This window comes from Lagopus leucura, unplaced genomic scaffold (assembly GCF_019238085.1).
Source record: "Lagopus leucura isolate 7727_CA_CO unplaced genomic scaffold, USGS_WTPT01 Super-Scaffold_100001, whole genome shotgun sequence".
NCBI classification, from domain to species: Eukaryota; Metazoa; Chordata; class Aves; order Galliformes; family Phasianidae; genus Lagopus; species Lagopus leucura.
In genome coordinates this window covers 66,479,901-66,494,984 of record NW_024962262.1, presented here as the reverse complement: position 1 = coordinate 66,494,984, position 15,084 = coordinate 66,479,901, and the positions used below count along the sequence as shown (strand labels likewise).

General features: G+C 42.2%; 1 protein-coding gene across 1 annotated transcript; it reads right to left on the bottom strand.

Annotated features, from left to right (window-relative positions):
* Window positions 1-491: 491 nt before the first annotated feature.
* On the bottom strand, window positions 492-14,873 carry XK (X-linked Kx blood group). The gene is made up of 3 exons (XM_042868056.1): window positions 14,629-14,873; window positions 4,884-5,146; window positions 492-1,508 (listed from the first exon to the last, which is right to left on the bottom strand). The coding sequence occupies exons 1-3, from the start codon at window positions 14,871-14,873 to the stop codon at window positions 685-687; spliced, it is 1,332 nt and encodes a 443-aa protein (XP_042723990.1). The 3' UTR covers window positions 492-684.
* Window positions 14,874-15,084: the final 211 nt, after the last annotated feature.

Genomic DNA, 15,084 nt, shown 5'->3' with positions numbered 1-15,084 from the left:
CTGTGTTAAATTTAATTCCCTTAGTAACGAGCAGCAAATATGAAGAGTAAAATAGTGCATAAGCCAGTAACCCCTCTGTTCACTCTCAGTAACAGTCACATTTCAGCGTTAGTGCTAGCTAATTAGCTGTTTTCTTGGCAATCCAGGCTACTGTGAATTGTAGAAGTCAAATTCTTATGCCACAGAGAGAAGCACTATTTTATCACATTGACTAGAGTGTAGTCTGCAATTCAACCAAAGCAGACCACAGCTATAGTCAGTTTAAAGTCAAAGACTATGCTCTGTGTCTGTGTGAGGGTGACATGCCATAATGACATCCTTTCTGAAATGAAATGCGTTTCCTTCCATCCTCAGATTTCCTGAGTAAGATGAGAATCAGGCTAGATGTTAAAGGATGTCTTCTATAATGATTTTAAAATAGGCACAGGATAATAAACCTATGTGCAAAAATAAAAATCTGAAACAAAAGTCTACAAACAATGACTGCTCTCTATGTCCATACACAGACAGTCAGGTACACGTACCCAAACTCACAGTTTTCCACAAAGGTAGGCTTGTCACTTGTCATGCAGTGTACACCTGCAAGAAAGAAATCCCATCCACAAGACACAATATCCATGAGGCCCAACATTCCCAGCAGCTGATCTGCCACGTTCCAAAGGCACAGACTTGCTTCCAGTTGAACTAGGCATTGGAAGAAACACTTTGATGAGGATTCCCATTCGGAGAATCTATTGTCTTGTTACTGCTCTGTGATTCATCAGCATTTTCAGATGATTTCAAATCCGCTTTGTCTGTCAGGGTGGAGGATTTGGGAGACTTGCAAATAAAGCAGAACATGAAACAGGACAGCAAACCTTCGGTAATGCTAGATGAGAACAGTTTTTTGCATGGGTGGCAGAATTGGTAGAATACCAACATGAAGAGGATAGCCATACAGTAAGCTATCAGGAGCTGCAAGACCAACAACGGGGCGCAGACATATAAGTAGATATCAGTTTTATAGATGTACCACATCAGCAGGAGGAATGCATTCTCGATGAATCTCAGCATATAATACACAGTCAATCGGTACCAATTTTGGGATTTGTTAATTAAGTCAGGATCATTGAGCTTCACCTGCACTGCCGACCAGCAGAACATATTAATGCCTGCATACAAGAAGGTAAGAAGGCACAAGACAATAGTAGTGCCAACCCTGCTCAGTGCCTTCTCTATGTTCTCAGGAAATGGGGACTTGCTTTGCCAGAAGAGAATCCATGGATAAAAGAAAAAACCAAAGAAATTCACTAGCACAACAGGGAGAGTCCAGATCTGAAGGACTGAGCTGAAAAGGACCAACACTGTAACACGTGTAGCAATCTCAAAGCTTCTCCACATGAATATGCAGAGGTAGGCAGCTGGTTTCACACTGACATCATAATCATCGTATTTAATCTTAATAGCCAAGATGTTGCAGCGTAAGGCGCCATATACAATTGACAGAAGAGAAAGGACCATAAAAATACCTACGGAGAGAAAAGACAAACCAGAATGATCAGTTCTGCAGAAGGCATTGCATCACCATAGTGCACAGACGTTGTCTTCACGGCACTTCTGGGGATTCCCAGTAGGGTATAATGCAGAAAAAAACATATCCATTCTGTGTATCCATTTCTGGGTTTTTACTCTAATTCTACCTCCAACTTTGGTCCTCACTTACTACTTTTCCAAGCAGATAAAAGACAGGATGCACAGAAGAATCACAAGCATCTCCCCACCACCAGCGCAGGACTGTTTGTACCTGTACTGTCCTTGGCAATTATACAGCTCCGTTGCAAAACAGGAGAACGATTCTGACCTAAGTAAGATATGGATGTATAGGCCCTGGACATACAGAGTAAACAGAGAAGTATCTCAGTGTTCAGAAGTGCTAGCTATGCTTGGTTTTGTCAGTATTTGCATGCTTCCTTCACAGTTTTTAACAATATGCTGAATAGCTGATTTAGGGGACCAATTTTTAGCGCCTTCATTCAATACTTTCAGTTTCGAACTTTGCACTGTTTGCATGCAAGGAGCACTTCAAATGCAAATCACACAAGACAGTAAAAATGATTTTGTTGTTCGTTTAGAGTTTGAATGAAAGTAACCAAGCTAAATGGTCTCACTACAGAGCATTGTATTGCATCAGATAAAACAAGATAAACAGAATTGGCACTTCTTGATTATGTCAATTACTTCTGTAATGTTTAACAACTAGTGCTTGCCACAGCCTTCAGGTAGTTTTTGTCATTATCCAACACATGAACTGGATTTCCTACTTTGCTATAGCTATTTAACTGTGACTGTTTTTCTTCTAAGTAAAATTAGTGATTTCTGACCATGAGTTTGAAAGAAACCAGTGTATTTAGGGATCTCTGATAACTTTTCACATGATTTTCTCTATCCTTTTAGCTAACCTCTCTCCCATGCATATCATCAAATACTTTGAATTACTTTGGAGAAGTAATTAATTACTCCTTCACATCTGAATTTTAAATAGCACTCAGCAAACTGGAAAGAAAGCCACTTTATATTGTGATTTTGTACGTACCTTATGTTCTCTGAAAATGGTAATGCATTTGCATGTTTCACACCTGCATTTTTAATTTGCATTTTTAAACATCTCTCTTATAGCAGTACAGTTGAGCTGAGATTTTTTAAGCTTTATGCTTCAGAAAACATCATTGTCTAAAAGCAAAAGAGCAATCAAATGGAGCCAAGAATACCACTATGGCCAAAGCCACTCGTGTGGCTCCTTTCAACACCTTCCCTCTATTTCTGTGTTCGTTTGAGAGCTGTGAGAGAACAAATAACCTCTATGAGCTAATTAACCAAGAGAATGCTCTCAGAATTTAAAAACCAAAGCACACAAAACAAGCAAACCACATAAACACACACATCTACTGGAGAAAGCATGCTTCTGTCCTGGAACTCAGCTTGTCTTCTGCTTTGCTAAGATGATAAATCTTACTACCTGATTTCATTTTAGGGATGAATCTCAATCAATCTCAAACTTGCCATATTAACTCAAGCCTTTGAAAAAGGCACTTTTCAATGATACAAACCAGCCCATGCTTATTGTGGTTTAATACTACCACTAGTTCAAACATTGCTTCTAAATCCTGTGATAAAAACAGCTGGAGGCAACCACAAAGGGAAATACCAAAGAGCGACAATATTGTAGCTTTTACTTGTCATGAGCAAACAAGAAGTATCATTTCATAAAGGAAAGTAGCTTCCTCTGGAACAATCCAAAGTCCTCTAACAGCTCCTGTAAACACACCATTGCTCTTCTTTCTGCCTACTCCCAGAAAGTGATACTTCTCTCACGGGTCAGAGGTGTGCAGTTCCAGAATCAATCCAGAAACACTTTGTTGTTGTTATCTTGAATCTTTTCAAGACCCGGTCTTTTCCTCACCTCAGAAGTTGGTAAGAGGGTGATTTCTCCTCTAGGTGAGCCACATCACAAATACAATATTACTATTATCTTACATTCATAAGAATGATATGATTCAGATAAGTGTCTTAGGCTACTTTATATCTATACTGTAATTTTCTAAACAGCTGTTCAGAATCTCTGAAAAATATGGGAACTTTCTTACCTAAAAAACACGTGCAAAACATGAGGATATCAAAACCTTTTCCTTCAGATACGACTTCAACACTTAAAAACTATTAATAATCAAAAACACTTGAAACATGTTCAAACAATGAAAAATGTACTCTGTTGTCAGAGCTTCATGAACTAAAGAAAAGCCACTGTGGAAGTATCTTAAGATATCTGGCAAGACCACCCAGAAAGCACAATTCATTCCTGTTAGGAAAGTGATACTATAAATAGTAGCAAGTTGAAAAAAAAACATATAAACAAAACTTCTTTTCTTGGAGACAGCAGACACTGCTACAATTAAAAGTGTTTTTTTTTTTTTTTTTAATCAGCTGAATAATTTCATTTTTAAATGGGAGGAAATTCGCCTCTTGAGAGTATCAGTGTGAATAACATCAGAGCACTTCATGCTAAACAGTTACTGAGGCTTTATTTTCATGGTTTTTATCAGAAACTTTCAGACTTTATTTTACTTTAGCAACTGTCTTCACTCCTCATCTTACATTCTTGGCAGACAAAGAAATGGCAATTTTAAAGAATGTCAGACACTTGTACGTATCTGATCATCCAGAGAAATTCATGTATGCCATGAACTACAGGAGAAAGACATAGCATTGACAAAGGTTTAGCTAAAGGACTGGCTGTGGTTTAATGTGGCAGGTGACTCAGCAACCACACAGTCCTTTGCTTGCTGCCCCCCCTTGCCAGTGGGATGGGGGAGAAAATCAGGAATAAAAAAACTACAGAGATAGAACTATTTACTATAGAAAAAAGGATAATAGTTAGGTTATATATATAAATGTGTATACATATATATATCTGAATGCATATAAAAAGTGATTTTTATCACTTTTTATAGTGATTGCACAAGTGATTGCACAAGCAATTGATCACTATCCCTTGACCGAAGCACAGCTAGCCCCCCAGCAGTGGAAAAGAGGCAGATGAATTCCAACCCTCTTCAGAACTCCTTCCACATGATGTCCTGTGGTATGGAATATCCCTTTGGCCAGTTTAAGTCAGCTGTCCTGATTCTGTACCCTTCCAAGCTGCTTTGGCTCTTTGGCGTGAACGGCCTTGGCTCTGTACAGCACTGCTTAGCAGCAACTATAAACATCAGTCTGTTATCAACATTGTTTATCTCCTAGAACCAAAACACAGCATCATACCAGACAGTCTAAAGAAAACAATTCTGTCCCAGATGAAACTGAGACACCCACCAAAATATGAAGGTGGTAACAACAGCTCTACCTACTTCTGGCAGCCGTGATCTCCTGCTGCAGGACGCAGATGTAGAGCTGGAGTGTGAGCTGTGGTGCTGAGCCAAGGAATGCCTGGATCACAGAGGCCCTGCTGAATGCAGACCTGTGGGTACACAGCTTGCCTTCAGCCTGGCCCACTTCCTTCTCAACTTCTTCTGAGTACCCATCCTTGGGCATCTGCCTCTTCTTTGTGATGCTGACATAGGGCTCTTCAACTCTGCCGGCATGGAAGTAAATGTAAAAGACTTCCACGCACCTATAAGCAAGTTAGTAAATAGAGCAACAGGAAAACAGGAATTAAAGCATAAGTCTTCTCACCAGTTAGTATTTTAATTCATGACATACTAAGCCATTAAGTCATCTTTTTTTTTTTTTTTTTTTTAAACAGAACAAACCACATTTTCTCCTTTTGGTATATTTGCAATAAGACAGATTTTGATGCAGATGCAAAACATGAACTACTGTGACGAGAGGACAAGAATCTGGGAATGCCCTCTGAGCTGCTAGCAGGAATACTTGAGAATGAGAGGTTTGGTTTGGCCTTGCCTCCTGCTGTCCTATTAAAGTTCTTGGACTACTCATCCCCAGTGTTCACAACTTCCCAATATAGCATTCAAGCAGAAGGTGTTTCTTCAGATTCTCACGTTTTCCAGTGTTAAGTATACAGCTGTGACCAATAAAGCTCCTTCTCATATCTTTGCCCTAAGCAGAACATCTCAAGAAACTGGAGGGAGGCTCAGAGTACAAGTGGGTACAAACACCGCAAACACAGTTGGACTCAAACCTTGCTTTACCAAGCAGTGGTTCCAAAAAAGAGCCAACAAGCAATAGCAGCAGTAATGAGAACAAGCAATTTAGCATCTCACAACTCATATTAGCCTATTTTAAGAAGACACATAAATAGGAGCTTTATTCCTTATGTTTCCTTAGATTTACTGCAACATTTAAGGAACATAATGCCAGTACTGCAAGAATATTCCAAGAAGATGCAGTGTTTCCAGTTGCTGCGTCTCCTTGCTCTTTAAATACAGGTGAACCAAACCCCCTTGATTACATAATGCCAGACATTAATTTTCAAGGAAAGAAAGTACCAGTGCATACATTCCTCTTTATAAATCAGATATAGTTTTAACATGGTTTTATTACGTGCTGCCTCTACCCACATACGGAGAATAATCCATATGTTAGGGGGAGGATGGAAAAGGGCTAAAAGGACCAGCATCAGCAAGTGTTATTGCAGTGAGGGAAATTAGTCAACCTGAGTTCTAAACAAGACAATACAGCCTTAGACAGATTTCTGAAGGTCTCCGAAATTGTCTTCCAATGACCATTTTCAGACCTGGAAAAATTTTACAGACACAATTCTAAGAGAGTTTTGTGATATGGAAGTGTCAAAGATGGGCTTCAGCAACAAGCAGGATCTGAAACACTCAGGGGAACAGTCAACATTATCAGAGGAGTAGTAACAAGCAAGCATCTACTAAGGTATAGGTAAAGAAAGGGAAAAGAAATGCTCTGTTTTTGCATAGGTTCCTGAAGATACGGATCTGTGGTGGAGAAGTGGAGAAGTGGTATTAAAAAAATATTGAATTTTGAATATTGAAAAAAAAAAAATCTCCCAAACACAATGTGGACAGAACATATTTTGTCTTTTATGCCTAACACTTACAGACTTCAAAATTAGAAAGAATGGATGCATGAGCTGCACAGCTAATGAAGGCTGGCTTATGCTGAAGATCTTTCCCAGCTGAGAGAGAACCTCAAGTGAGAGGAAACCCCATCTGTGAGGACACCCTGTGGCTTCATTTCTGGTCACAGCTCTTCCCATGGCTGGACACATATGTCATCTTCTTTCTTTCCAATATGCCTTACTGAGGTTCATCAATTCCACCTGGTTGCCTTCAAAGATAATAGCTGCTGGAATACGGTATCTGAGCCTTCTGTAGGACACATTAAACCCACGAGTTTTTGTAAAATATAAATAGAAAATAAGCTTTATTTGAAGTATCTCACAATTACAAAGCATGGAGTTATGCTTGCCTGAGACTATTACTTTCAACTTCTTTTTTTTTTTTCATTTTTTCTCCCCAAGAACAATTGCCAATTCAGCATCTATGACAGCACACAGACTGAACTGAAAAGCAGCCCTAATAAAAATTCATTTTCCCCCCCTAAATGGGTCACTAGCAAGTTTCAGCTATTCCAGATGGAGGGTAGCTTCAGTGCCCTGTAGTACTGTCCTCGATTCACTGAGCTTCAGCTGCTATCATCACTAAAGCCATGTGATGGGCCTAATGCACTGGAGCCTTCATTCACAGTGATGACTTTCTATTGTCCCCTTGTTAAACTTTCAGTCCCTGCCAGCTTTGTTCCACGTGAAAGCATCAGTACAGCCAAAAGTAAAGTGTGACAAATTAATAAAGCACAACAGCTTATGAACTCAATGCAGATTCTGAAAACAACAAATTGATTCTGTTCCGAAAGAAAGATCCCAAACATTTATAACTCACTTAGTATTCACAGCCATCTATTCATCCACAGTTTGAAGCTATTACAGAAAATGAGATCTCAGCATCAGCCTCTGAACTCTTGCAGTGCATGACTGGAAGCAAGACACGGTCTAGGGACCCATCAGATATGCAGTAATCCCATAAAAGAGGTGATAAGATTCACAGGACTAGTGACTATAGTAAATACTATAGTCAACATAAAAATGGGTTTTGGAGCAAGCACATGATTTTTATTTATTAGCTAGGTATTAAGTAGCTGTACACTGAGTTCCATGTGTGTGATGGGAAATTTTATGCCCATGTAAAAAAGCAAACATTTCCAGTACAGTGTGAAATAAATGGTCTGACCAGCATACCTTGCAGACAGAGGGGACTTACAACTGAACAATGGAGCAATAAAAATGACATGCACAAGGACTCAAATTACCTAAGCAGCGATGCTCATCTTCTCCTGAGCACTAACCACCCTACACAGGAGTGTTTCTGGAGGTCATGCTTTTTGGGGTAAATGACAGACACATTCAAGACTCCAGATTGTGCTACAGCCAAAGCAACTGCTTAGAGGTCTCCTTCAGAATGGGGAACTCCAGAGGAGACCCAATTGCTCATTGTTCATTGCTGCTCAGGAGGAAAATGAATGGGAGATCCCAAGTTCTGCAGAAACTATCCCTCCAAGTCAGGGATGCTTAGGGCCCTCCAAAAGGCACTCATTCATGGCAGAAGGCACTGAACTGGAAAGCTTCTCTGGATGCAAAGCAATGAAAGCCAAGGGCTCAGAAGGAGCTAAAATTACTTCAATATAAGAAAAAAAAAATAAAATTACTCTTAACCAAAAGTTAAGAGGTGAGAAAAAGATGTGCTGCTTTCTCTCCTGCTGACAAATCTTGGCAGAAGGAACAGCTAAACTTTTTCAAGGACACTGATGGTGTCTGCAAAGAGTGATTCAGCAGCAACACATTCATCTTCCACACAGTCTGTAGGAGGAATGATCCCGTCCTTATATGCCTGCTGAGAACGAGCACCTCATTCCCTCTTTGAATCGTGGATGTGTGGGATTTCAATACAGGCAAAATAATGGTGGTATGAAGAGTGTGCAATGAAGATATGGAACTCCCCACCTTTAACAAGTGCTGTAAGAGCAAACATCCATTTGAGAGGTCTATCCAGGTGTGCTCACAACCACTGTACAAAAGGGTTTCTCTTATAACTCCGTTTCTAACAAATTCATTTTCTTTAGTTAGGTGTGCAAAGACTTATTGCTTCTACAGAATTACTTATCTGTGTCAGATAAAGCTCTGCTCCTCACTCATGATCCTACCTTCCATTGCACTGACTCATCACATCCTGGACACCTAATGCATCTGCTCAAGAATAAAGAAAAAAAAACAACAACCTGGAGAGACTCTAAGCATATTCACCCCATCTGGAAAAGAGGGAGATGCATCAACAGTTGTGAAGTTTAGAGCTAGCTGGCTTTCCTAAAGTCCTAGGAAGTAGGAAGTCCTACACAGAAAAGAGTTTTTTAGACCTGTGCTATTCTAAGCTATCAAGCAGGACACAGAACACCCGTAAGGAATAACATTTTGCACAACATGTGTGAAGCATTATCAGTACTTATTTAATTCCAGACTGCTGAATTAGGTGCCCAAAACATTAATGACTGACAATTCCATCCCACCAGCAGTTTTTTACATTATTTTCTTTATTCTTTATTTTCCTGTAGCTCCAGAATCTAACTTTGGTCATACAATCTCCTCTGGCAGTGTTATAAACCTCCTCCTTCTTCTTTGCTGCTGTCCACATGGTACATATGCATGTCATTCTGCTTCTCCTTATGTCTTTAGAAATGAGGTCTGATCCCATCAAAAGTCTTCTGTGTATATCCTTATCCCATTAAACTCCGGGGAAAACAGTCATCAGTGTTTTATATATGGATCTGTTTCATATTTGCTTTGAATTTGTTTTCTCCACAAGAGAAGTTTATTTGGCAGACAGAATCAGCTCCTAATTGCATGCTCCTTGTGAGCAGGACTCTCTACTCAGCTAACAAAGCACTTCAAGACACCAGAAATCACTTAGCTTTCCTCTTCCTTTTCCTCAGAAGGAGGCACCACCAAGCTAACACTAGCCTCTCATCAATATGTCACTCTAGTACTGTCTTCAGAAAGTCAGACAGTAAGAAATAACAACATCCAGCTGACTCAAGGTGTAATAGCACCAACATTGTCAGCCCTGACTGCTCATGCTCACTTGCTAAAAATCTGCATTCTGTAGTTCATCTCCTTACCTATCAATAACTCGCTGAATAGAAAAGGGCAGACAAGTCTTTTCACAAAGAGTTCTTCAAACAAAATCCTAAGTGTGGATCAATATACAAGCAAAAATACATCCAGTTATTATTTACCAGAATTGCTGAAACACTTGAAATCTTGAGACATCATTCGTGCTCTAGGTGCTGTCCAAATGAGCTCAGAACAGAGACAGCCCCTGGCCCAGGAGAAGCCAGCAGTGAGCCAAAAAACTCATCACAATCTTTTCTGAGGAAAAGAAAAACGTATTTAATCTCTAATTGGTATTGGCCATTACTTGAAATCAACTGCTGTGTTGTAATTTATTTTATATAGTAAAAGAAACTCTTCTGGCAAGAGAAATTATCCAAAGATTTTCTAAGCATCCAGGAGCATTACAGCATTCCAAGCTGAAACACAGCAAGACTCCCTCCCAGTGCCTAAAAATCTGCTGTCACCTTGCTGCAGCCAACTACTGCAAGTAATCTTTCTGGCTCTGGAGACAAGAGTGTGGGCACAGAGGCTACTGGGAACTACAGTCTACAAATTGCTCTGGCTTTATAGAGAAACTGTTCCTCTTGGGGAGTGGAAGAAAGAATTCCAAAAGGGCAAGCAAATAGTTCAGGTGCAGCAAGTGTACTCTCCAGGAAGAGTGAAGTGCCCTAATTTCAGTGCAGGACAGCGAGTGCCTGCAGAACAGGTGGAGTGTGGGAGTCTGGGGAAGGTGGTGGCACATAAGAAGGTTTCATAAGAGGATGTGTTTTTTTTCCCCAGTCATACAGAGGATTCAAAATAATCTGGACCATTTGGCTTGCTAAACTAAATATGCTCTCTCTCCTACCATGATACTCTCATACTGTTTTCCAAATTTTTTCCCCCTAAAAATTAAATTGAAATGGAGAAAGATGTCTGACTTTAAAGATTATGAAGAAATCACACGCATACATAGGTTATCTATAAACCAATGCATTGCTGTCTGTATTTGAGTCTGAACAGAAAACCATTAAACAACTCATATCATCTCACAAATCCAAGAGAGATGGTTAAAAAGCTAATGTGAGCTATTTAAAGCCTGCCAAAACAGGCTGCTCTCTATTGAATTATACCATCTTGCACATCCTCCAGGCTATTTAACATTTCCTCCTGATGCTGCAAACGGCCAGAGCCTGGACAGTTCTACTGTTCATGGGCCCTATCTGAATTAATTTAACCCAGCACTCCCAAAAAGGATGCCGAGCTGTGGCAGTGAGGTGCAGGATTCCTGCTAACAAAGGATCAAATGCAGAGGACAGTGTGAGGCTTCATGCTGGGGAGCCCTAGAGACTACTGGGTGTAAGTAGCTTTGAGAAGAAAAGAAAAAACAAAAACAACCAAATCAACATTGGGTAGACACATAAACCAAAAGTCCTTCTGAAACAAGGCAGCAGGTGACTAACAGTAGGGCTCTTCCATTCAAAGTATCACAGATGGGACAAAAAGGCCGCAGGGACATTGTTTCTCTTCAGCTCACAATGGTAAAAGCCATACTGATACCGATAATGCAGCCAAATGCTTTCCTTTTAGCTACTCCCTCTGCTTGCATTCCAGCCCACACAGGACTGAAAGCCTACTGCTCAAATCAGGGAAAGGTGATGTTTTATATGCTGAAAACATGTCAGCATTCCCAGCCCAGACATTTGTTTCCTCTTCTGGCACACAACAGCATTTTGTTGCAGGAGATAAGATGAGAAAGAGGAAAAAAAGACCTTTACTGTCCTCTCAGACCAAGGACTTCAACTTCCCATGCTTTTGTGCTGTATACAAGTAGATGCATTTCTCTGAAGCTACGTTGCTCCAAGAGAGGTTCAAGTTGGATATTGGGAACAATTTCTTCTCAGAAAGAGTGGTGAGGCAGTGGCACAGGCTGCTCAGGGAGGTGGTGGAGTCACTGTCCCTGGAGGTGTTGAAGAACTGTGTGGATGTGGCACTGAGAGATGTGGGCAGTGGGCATGCTGGGGTTGGGCCAACATTGGACTACGTGATCTTAGAGGTCTTTTCCAACCTTAATGATTCTATGATTCTAAATCAGGCTGTTTCCTATCAAACTCTTCCTTTAATTTGTACAGTTCTTTAGCAAGAAGAAAGCTTGTCAAGTGACATGATCATTCTGCCCTCGGTTTATTAATCATTACTCCAGCTATCCTGGGTCTAGGGAGACAGGCTAACATTTCACCCTATACTGCATGTATGCTGCTGGGAAACAGTGACCCAGGAACACTGCAACACTTCTGGAACACTTCCAAGCCTTCTAGAGATCACTGTGATAAAGGAAAACAAAAAATGTTTTTACAAATCTATTAACTGTATGAGAAGGGCTAAGGAGAATCTCCTGTCCTGTTTAACATCTTTATTAATGATCTGCTTGATGGGACTGAGTGCACCCTCAGTAAATCCGCAGGTGACACCAAGTTGGAGGGAGGCCCAAGTTGGATAGGATGGCCCTTCAGAGGGATCTGGGCAGGCTGGTTTGATGGGCTGAGGCCAATGAGATGAAGTTCAACTAGACCAAGTGCTGATTCCTGTACTTTGGCCACCATAACCCCAGGCAACACTACCGGCATGGGGCAGAGTGGCTGGAAAGCTGCATGGAGGAAAAGGATATGGGGGCTGTTGGTCAGCTGAACGTGAACCAGTGGTGTGCCCAGGCCAATGGCATCCTTCTGATACGTGTTTGTATCAGAAATAGTGCAGTCAGCAGGAGCAGAGAGATGATTGTCACCCTGTTCTCAGCACTGGTGAGGCTGCACCTTGAGTGCTGTATTCAGTTTTGGACTCCTCACTACAAGAAAAACATCAAGGCCCTGGAGTGTGTCCAGAGATGGACAATGAAGTTGATGTGGGATTTTATGGGGAGCGGCTGAAAGAACTGGGATTGTTCAGTCTGGAGAAGAGAAGGCTCAGGGGAGACCTTAACATCTCAGTATTTGCCTAAAAGAAGGTTGTGGCGAGGTGAGGGCCAAGTGAGGTTCAGGTTGGATATCAGGAACTATTTCTTTTCAGGAAGAATGGGAAGGCACTGGAGCAGGCTGCCCAAGGAGGTGGTTGGAGTCACTGTCCCTGGAGGTATTTAAAGAAAGGATATAGACGTAGTACTTGGAGACATGGTTTAGTGGGCAATATTGGTGGCAGGTGGATGACAGGACTAGACGATCTTGGAGGTCAATCACTAAGGTCAACCTTAATGATTCTTTGAATGGAAGCAAAAAAATCCTGGAGAAGAGCGATGCTGGTGACTCATATGCACTGCAGCCCACATGAAAATGAGAGGCTTCCAGATGCCCATTGTTTTTACACTAATAACTGCATCTGGGAGTTCACTGACACGGCAGAAAACATTTTCTACGAAAGATATGGCTTGTGTTGACAACAGATAAACTTGCCATTGAAAGGAAATGGAAAGTGAAATCAGGCTTGGTTAAGGCTGAGACAGAGGTCTATGACTTTTCCAGAGAGCTAGAAAGAAAATCTTCTGATTTGTTGCTGCAGGCTCTTTATTTCCTTCTTCACATCTCACAGCTCAACAAGAAATTCATTTGTTCCGGTCTTGACCTCAGGTAACTATTTTAGAAGAACAAAAATCACTAGCAGCCCCTTTGTTTAACTGGTTGTTTTCTCTTTGGTTCCACTCCTGTTTTCCAAAAAACATGCAAGTATTTTGTTGCTCCTAGCTCTTGGAAAACCAGAGCTCCTAGAGAATGTAGTTCATAAACAAGATAGAACCAAGTCCATAGCTCAGCAATCTCGTCAAAACATAAGCAAAAACAAACCACGAGGGTTACAGAGGAATTTGATGTTTTTGTGAAGTATCAGATGTTCTGTAATGTCCAGGCTGCTTGCCTTCATTTCAATCGCAGAATCATTAAGGTTGGAAAAGACCTCTAAGATCACCCAGCCCAAGCAGCAGCCCATCACACCATGCCCACTGCCCATGTCCCTCAGTGCCACATCCACACGGGTCTTGAACACCTCCAGGGATGGTGACTCCACCACCTCCCTGGGCAGCCTGTGCCACTGCCTCACCACTCTTTCTGAGAAGAAATTGTTCTCAGTACCCAACCAGAACCTCCCTGGCACAAGTTAAGGCCATAACCTTTTGTCCTATCACTAGTTAGCTGAGAAAAGTTAGTTTGAGCTTAACAAATCTTCCATCAACACACTGTTGAGGAGTTTTAAAAAGTTAAGGACATCTCTCCTAATACATATATGTATATATTTATTTCCCTTTTCAATAATTGAACATAAATTTAAAATGAAAGCCTATAGCAAGCAATTCGTCACAGGTTTGCATCAGCTTTGCAATTTTTCACCTGATGCTTTTTTCCCTTACTTTGCAATTTTTTGTCTGACATTTTTTTTCCCTAAGGATCTTTTCCATCACAAGTTGAACTTAGGTTGAAAATATTCCAAAAGCCATTTGGGGCAAAAAACTCTCTTTCCGGAAGAGCATTTTCGGTACTTCCAGCACACACAGAGAAGCTCCTCGCTATCCCTGTTTTTGCAATAGAGGCTGAGGGAAGAAATCTTTTCTCTCTTGGAAGTAACCTTGGAGCATGCAGATAGGGATAACACAGCAACGAACAAACACAACCATCGGACAGCTTACCTCATTTGCAACAAAGACATATGGACAAGAAATAAACGCAATATACAACAGAAAGATGGGCAGAAAGGAGGGGAAGAAAGAAGGGAAGAAAGAAGGAAGGAGCACACCATGAGGCTCTGTGGGGAGGAGCTGCCACCAGCCTCTCGGAAGGCACTTAACCTATTTTTCCCACTGCTGTCTACTGAAGATCAGCAACACCGCGCCCCTCTGCCTCAGGACGTTAAGAGCAGAAATAAGGAAAATGCACACGCACACATCTGCATCCCCGGGCAGACGCGGCCGCGGGGCACTCACCGACCTGACGAGCGGCCCCAATTGCAGCAGGTGCAGCAGCAGCACCAGCGGCCGGTCGCGGCTCACGTCGCGGTGGATGAAGACCAGGCTGAGCTGCACCAGCGCGCAGGGCAGCAGGGCGAAGAGCAGCGTCAGCCACTGCCACATGCGGTCCCCCGCCGCCCGGTACGCGCCGCTCAGGCACAGCGCGGTCGCCGTCTCGGCCACGAAGAGGACGAGGGAGATGAGGACGGAACCCGGGAATTTCATCGCCGCCCGCCGCAGCCGCCTCACGCCCCGCGGCCCGGCGCGCCCACCCGAGTGCCAGCGGCGCCCGCAAGAGGGAGCGGCGGCGCCCGCAAACCCGCCTGCAGCCGTAGGGGGGCGGGGGCCGCCGAGGCGCGGCCTGGCCCTGCGCGCTGGGCTGTGGCGGAAGGCGGGAGCCCGCGAGTCCGCGGAGGCTTCTCGTCATCCGAGCCCA

Excerpts from the sequence above, each read along its gene's own strand:
- XK (XM_042868056.1), bottom strand. The coding sequence starts at position 14,873 with ATGAAATTCCCGGGTTCCGTCCTCATCTCCCTCGTCCTCTTCGTGGCC. Across the intron at positions 5,147-14,628 it reads CAATTGGGGCCGCTCGTCAG|GTGCGTGGAAGTCTTTTACA; the intron begins GTCGGTGAGTGC and ends ACTTGCTTATAG. Across the intron at positions 1,509-4,883 it reads GGAGATCACGGCTGCCAGAA|GTATTTTTATGGTCCTTTCT; the intron begins GTAGGTAGAGCT and ends TTCTCTCCGTAG.